Source organism: Colias eurytheme, chromosome 8 (genome assembly GCF_061535395.1).
Source record: "Colias eurytheme isolate Ceu_HAF_F1 chromosome 8, ilColEury1 Martin Lab GWU primary, whole genome shotgun sequence".
NCBI classification, from domain to species: Eukaryota; Metazoa; Arthropoda; class Insecta; order Lepidoptera; family Pieridae; genus Colias; species Colias eurytheme.
The window spans coordinates 819932-826701 of NC_142987.1; the positions used below are offsets into that span (position 1 = coordinate 819932).

Genomic DNA, 6770 nt, shown 5'->3' on the forward strand with positions numbered 1-6770 from the left:
GATTGTCGGAATAAAACCTATCCTATGTCTTTTCTCTGTTCTCAAACTATCTTTGTACCAAATTGATTCAGTGGTTTAGGCGTGAAGCAGAGACAGATAGACAGACAGCTTTTGCATACCTATTATACATTTTACAATGTTTATATAGTAGGGAACATCCCTACATTTAGATTAAATAAAATTAAAAACTATATTTAATAATTTGGTCTTTGGAATAGTTATAACCAATTCAAAGTGAAATCAAAATTCCGTATTTATATAATTTATATTTTATCCATTGCTTAATTTCTTTAAAAAAATGAATATTTATCTGAATTGATGCACTGTGGCACTCGAATCCGGGAATCACAAATCGACCGTATAAAATATTAAAATATAACAAAAGTTTAAATTTATGTGTTTTTTTTATACCACAGTAAATCCAGCCGGAATATAGATAAATAATGATTTGTGTCCTACGCTTGAAAATCTCAAAATTATGCGTGGATAGAGCTCAAATTTTGACTATACACAATAACATTTTTTTGTATTCTTCCTTCATACAACCATTAGGGTGCTTTTCCACCAAAGATGTGCGAGGATGCGTAGCGATTAGCGATTGAAGATTGCAGTGTTTAGCTTTTGAAGCGATACTATTGGTTATTTACAAACACATTCTTCGCTACACATCCTCGCACATTATTGGTGGAAAAGCACCCTAATGTGCTATTGTATTTTCATTTCAATTGTACATAATCTTCATATCCTGGTAGTTCTTTTTCACGCGTGTATCAAACTGTCGCATGTCGTGTCGTCGTGTCGTACCCGGCTCGTCCGATATGTCGTAGTCGTGAGATGTGCATGTACAACAACCGGAACATTCGCAGAATGGACAGCAGGCTCTCACCGCGTCCCATGCTCCTATATAAAAAAAAGACGGGTTGCACTCCGGGAGTGCCGGCAGAAGTGAAAACTTGATTATTAACGTTGAGCATGTTTGATATTTTGGAATGGTATCCGTCGCTTTTTCGATCAGGTCACGTGTCCTGACGCGAGTTTAAGATTTTATACCCATTACAGAAAAAGTGCTCAACGCCGCTAAAGAAGTTTTCACTTCAAAAAATAAATAAATAAGTAATTAAAAATAAATAGCAGACCCTACTATGTCACTGTAATAATAATTGAAATTAAGATTAAGAAGGCTATCCGCTATCACGGTAAGATCAATATGGGATCAAACCGCGGGCACAGCTAGAAATACACAATATAATAAGCACTTTCGAAACATTTCGCTTATTATAATAAAAGGACTTAATATTTTCTAACTCAAGCTTTATGTTAAACTAGCGTCCGCCCCGGCTTCGTCCGTGGTACATGTTTACGTTTTCTCTCTATAAGAATCATCCTTGTATGTACTTCAAGGAACATTATAAAAAAAGAAGTAACGAAATCGGTTAAGCCGTTCTCGAGTTTTGCGCTTACCATACATACATTTGGCGATTCATTTTTATTATATAGATTGTAATGATTTCAAAGCATTTGTTAAATGCCGACTTGAGATGCGTAATTTAATATTCTCATTGAAATATTTATAGATCTTTCTATTGTTTCCTCAATGCGAGAGCTGAAACTATTGAAATTATTTAAATAAAACAAAAGAGGTACCTAGCTTAAATTTCAAGATTTTAAACATCTACGAAATTGCCGTAATTTTAGAAATAACTGTTTGCTATTGTTGTATAAACAGTCGTCAAGGACTTAACCAGTCGTAAGTATTTAAATACATAAGATTTTACTTTTACAGATTAACTAAAATTTTTAACAAATAAACTTTAAATAACAATAAACTTATGTCGTTCTCACTACCTAACCACAAACTTCTGAATTATGTGAAACATATTTTTGTAATTGTATTTTGGTTCCGAGGGCGGGGACCTGGTGATCTGTGATACCGGTTAAAACCCCTTTCAGACACCAGCTCCTCCAACTCCAGCTAATTGTTTGATAATTTTGTATGTATGTAGATTAATTTATGTGATTGGGAATTGTGAGGAGAAATAAATAAATGATTTGATTTTGATTTGATTTGAACTGTATGTCCGAGCGTGTGTGTGTGTGCATGTCTGTGCGTTTGTAAGGATTTGTTTATGATGTGTGTGTGTATGTCTAATATTTTTTAAAAGCCATCAAATTTACGTAACAGCAATCACAATATGATTAATAAGCGAATGATTAAGATTATTTTAAACATAATTTTAATATAATATAGTATCGTCTATTTAGAATTTATATAACACTAGCTGCTCCGCGCGGTTTCACCCCCGTGGCTCCACTCCTGTTGCCCGTAGCATGATGAAATATAGCCTATAACCTTCCTCGATAAATGGGCTATCTAACACCGAAAGAATTTTTCAAATCGGACCAGTAGTTTCCGAGATTAGTGCGTTCAAACAAACAAACAAACAAACAAACTCTTCAGCTTTATAATATTAGTATAGATTTATATTATTAATTTATTTCACAAAATGTCGCCCAGCCAGGTCAGGGGACCGAAGTTTTCAAAGTGATTTGTAAAGTAAAAGTTTGCAGACTGTCCGCAACTGAGTTGGTTGAGGAATATTAAGTTCTGGGTAATTTCAAATATCGATGAACGCATTTTAGGTTTATACTGAAACTAGCTGTGCTCCATGGTTTGACCCGCATTGCTCCGCTTCTATTGGTCTTAACGAGATGATATATAGCCTAAAGCCTATTGTCGAGCCAATTTAATAGGCAACATTTGACGTCTATCAATTTTATCTTCATAGGGTGGTAACCTGCTTAAAAACATCGATTAAAGTGAATTAATCGATACGGACTTGAAACATTTGTCAATCGAACTTGAAACACATGTCAATAATTTATGATGATTTTTATTCCCAAGTAATCAATGCATTCGATTCTAGATGTCAGATTTCGATTTTTAGAGTAACGTCTCTGGTATTTAAAAAGAAAAAAGGTTTATTGACACAAAATTGTAGCAACGTCAGTTCTTTAAATCAGAAATTGTTTATTATGTTTAGAATGGTTTATCAGTAAAATCAAATCCTAAAATTACTTGTATCGGTCACTATTATTATAAATATGTTATCGTAATTGAAAAAAGTTAAGCAAATGAGCAGTTCTAACAAAACGAAATATCATATTATTCTATGTCGTCGTTACTAGGTTACGTTGTTGAATTTTGTTGAACTGTCAAATGTTGCCTATTAAAATGGCTCTACTATAGTCCTCGATAAATGGGCTATCTAACACCGAAATAATTTTTCGAATCAGACTAGTAGTTCCTGAGATTAGCGCGTTCATACAAACAAACGAACAAACTCTTCAGCTTTATAATATAAGTAAGTATATATTAATTTATAACTAATAGGTTAATGAAAAAAGCGCATCATCTCTTGCAGGCAGATTCACTTCATCAATCCCAGCAGCATTTGTTCTACGACTTTTTTAATTACCTATAGATATCACTACATAGTATATTTATTTATTTTTTTTAATTTAATTTAATTTAAGTATATAATTTGTTAAGTTTCAGACAACGCTGGCGAAGCTGGCGGGTGGAAAGCTAAGTAATATAAATGCGAAGTAACTCTGTCTGTCTCTTCTTCATGCCTCAAACACTGAACCAATTCGGATGATATTTGAGCAGCTGAGAAAGAAATAAAATTAATAGATCCCGGAAATCCTTCGGGAACGCGAACTATGCGGGTTTTTAACTTTGACTACGCGGGCGAAGTCGGGGGCGGCAAGCTTGTGCCAATCAATGATTGCTATGTGATGTTATTGGCTCCTTTAGCCAAATGTCACAGATAATATTATAATACGATATATGGATGGATGAAACACGTGACTACGTCAGCATTTGGTTAATAATTTTCGCCTCTTTTAGAGATAAAATGTTGAAATTTGGGTCATTTTTTACTTTGTACCTAAGTACATATATTTTTGGGTCGTCAATTCTTAAAGTGAAACTTTTATTACATCGTCTCAAACTTTTTGGTCTGTGTAGCGCATGTCGCGTGTATCGCGACCGTCACGCGACATGCGCTACACAAAGCAGTGTTCGGAACCGTTCGAACAGTTTCACTTTTACCGTGGTTTCATAAAACCACACAACATTTTTCTTCTTTTTTACTACGTCTCATGTATGGTTTTGCATACCTATAAAAATGATTTTAATATAATACTATTATGTTCCGTAGATTAAATATTAGATATATTATCTAGTTACTAGGTAGACCTTTTAGAACGTAGCGTAGAAAATAATATTAATAATAATCCCCAAAATGATTAATTTATAGTACGGGAGCCAGGAACAGATTTTATGACCAAGTTCCTCTCAAGCGGTAATTAGTAAAATGCATCAAAGTATAGTATTATGAAGCCTCGTGAACGTCAGCTGGAGCTCGGTTGGGGGGAAGAGCGGTTGTAGCCTCCCGTATCAGCTGACGGTTTTTCCACCAAGATACAGCCAGCTGACATATATATTTATCCACAGTTACATATTATAAGCTATCATCAGGTAAATTTTTGTTTGAGAGGAAATAACGGAAAATAAATTTTTCCTTAAATTTAACTTTCATGTTCGAGACACCAGCTGACGTATAATACACCATGTTGTAACCAGCTGACTATTTTTTTTTCGTTGAGATATTGGGTTAGCTACAATTTGACAAATTTTTAGCTGAGAGGAAATGAATGAATGAATGTATTTTTTTTCCTATGTGCGTGGGAGGCTACAACCGCTCACCCCCCCAACCGAGCGCCAGCTGACGTTCACGAGGCTTTATAATACTATACTCTGATGCTTCTGACGAATTATCTCTTGAGAGGAAATAATGAACCCAATTTGCACCTGGCTCCCTAACCATTATTCGTTCGAAGCAATTACCAAGTTTCTTAGCCAGCTGCGCATACTTCAAGTAGGTGGTAGCAACGGTATCATCTATGGGGGCTTGGCAGACCCTCACCACGTCTGGGGGCTGGATGGACCCCTTCACTTTGACGGTCACCCGCCGGCTCCGGGAGAACAACGGGCACGGACTGTTGGGGTACACTTTCTAGAACAAAATTATATTTTTGAGTATATATATAGCTATTGATAGCTAAGAACATACAAAAGATTTTAAAAAGGTTTAGAGACCGCAGACGTAGAGACGTAGACTGGGCTTTTATAAGAAGTATAATAGAATAAATAAATTTTTGAGTTTGAGCTTAAAGAAATTTCACTTGTGACACGTGTGCTCGGCACACACGCTCTATTTTTATGACTTTTTATAATGCTTTTATAGTGTGTGTTTGAATAAATGGTTTCTTTCTTTCTTTCTTCATTATTTCTATTGACATCTGTTTTCGACCTGATTGACCTTACACCGTTTTACACGTGTAGCCTGAGGGCTAATCACTCTCGATCCTACAACTCGAGAGCAATATAACAATGCGTTCCGATTCCTAATAGGCCTGCCTCGTGGCTGTAGCTTTAGGTATGTTTACAGGAGTTGTCTGTAATGGTGCATTTACACATTGCGTGCCCAATACAGTATTGAAATGTACCTATTATAGAATAATATCTACAATTAATATTGTAATCAATATTGCTGTAACCTTGTTGCATCAATGTTACATAATAAATATTTAAATTATTTGGTCAAAAAGTTACGCTAAAAATCTCTTTTTTAATAAATCGAAGGTATTATAAGACCAAGTAGGCATAAAAAAAATTGGTTGTCTATAAAGTCGGTTAACTGACGATAGTAGAACGTGACAACGTCCGATTGTGCTTCTTTGTCGCTCGTTCCGCGCTCTCGCTTGCACTTCAAGCCTTACATGGAACGCCTCAGAGCGAGGTAACGCCGCATGAGTCATGTTTTTTCGTGCGTGCAGCCGGCTCTATCGAATTATAAGACGTTTTCACGTCAATAATAAGTTGTTATCGGAACAATATTACATATTAGTAGTTTATTGGCCCAATTGAAAGCGTGTAAAAAAGTAACAAACGTACATCCACACATTACAAACATTGTACATAATATTTCTAAGTAGTAGGACAAAGTAGGATTACCGTAGGCCACCTCCTAAAGCACTCCTGCAACGGCTTTCTCTCCAACAAAAGTTCCGCTGACGTGTTCTGAATTTGTCCTTTCCACTCTCTTCTACGGCTCTTACAGACTGGACGGCATCTTAGCACCAAGGCATAAATTGATACGAAAATAGAATTAAACTGTGATGAAAAGGATAAGCGAATGGTAAAGAAAATGCATCCTGCTTACACTTTAATTTAAATAGAAATGTTGGAATTCTTAGCCGCAGTATTAGCTGAAATCCTAAACGATTTATTGGTCAAGTATTGTTCATACTAATCATTTGAATATTTTTAAAAGGACAACGACAGACAGGGCGTTCAATAATAGTGAACTCAAAGCTGTTGAGAAGCTGCACTATACACTTATTACACGAATATAATAATATTATATTTTGCTATTTGTGTCGTGAATTTACAAATATCATAAAAAGAATACTAAAGAGAGGGAGCACTAAAATATTTTCAACACGTTTATGAAAATGGTCTATGAAAACAGCTAAAACTATGAACAGTCCGCGTTATCCAAACTTTGCGCACAATAACCAGTGTATTATTGTTCAGACTAGTTTATGTTTACCACCAAAATTAAAAATAATAACATAAGTAATTACTTGCATAAGTGATTAGTGGTCTTAGGATCAGGCTTAATTTTTGGTAACTGTATCAT

At 35.2% G+C, this 6770-nt stretch overlaps 1 protein-coding gene across 1 annotated transcript; it reads right to left on the reverse strand.

The window, feature by feature from the left end:
• Positions 1-721: 721 nt before the first annotated feature.
• LOC149906238 (uncharacterized) lies at positions 722-6770 on the reverse strand. Its single transcript, XM_090104249.1, has 4 exons — positions 6715-6770; positions 6083-6200; positions 4913-5081; positions 722-900 (listed from the first exon to the last, which is right to left on the reverse strand). The coding sequence occupies exons 1-4, from the start codon at positions 6768-6770 to the stop codon at positions 722-724; spliced, it is 522 nt and encodes a 173-aa protein (XP_089960375.1).

What these genes read in the sequence shown, in the direction of transcription:
- LOC149906238 (XM_090104249.1), bottom strand. Translation starts at nt 6,770, where the DNA reads ATGATACAGTTACCAAAAATTAAGCCTGATCCTAAGACCACTAATCAC. An exon ending in ACCACTAATCACTTATGCAA is followed by an intron (nt 6,201 to 6,714) that starts GTAATTACTTAT and finishes CTTGGTGCTAAG; the next exon opens with ATGCCGTCCAGTCTGTAAGA. An exon ending in GCTTTAGGAGGTGGCCTACG is followed by an intron (nt 5,082 to 6,082) that starts GTAATCCTACTT and finishes ATTTTGTTCTAG; the next exon opens with AAAGTGTACCCCAACAGTCC.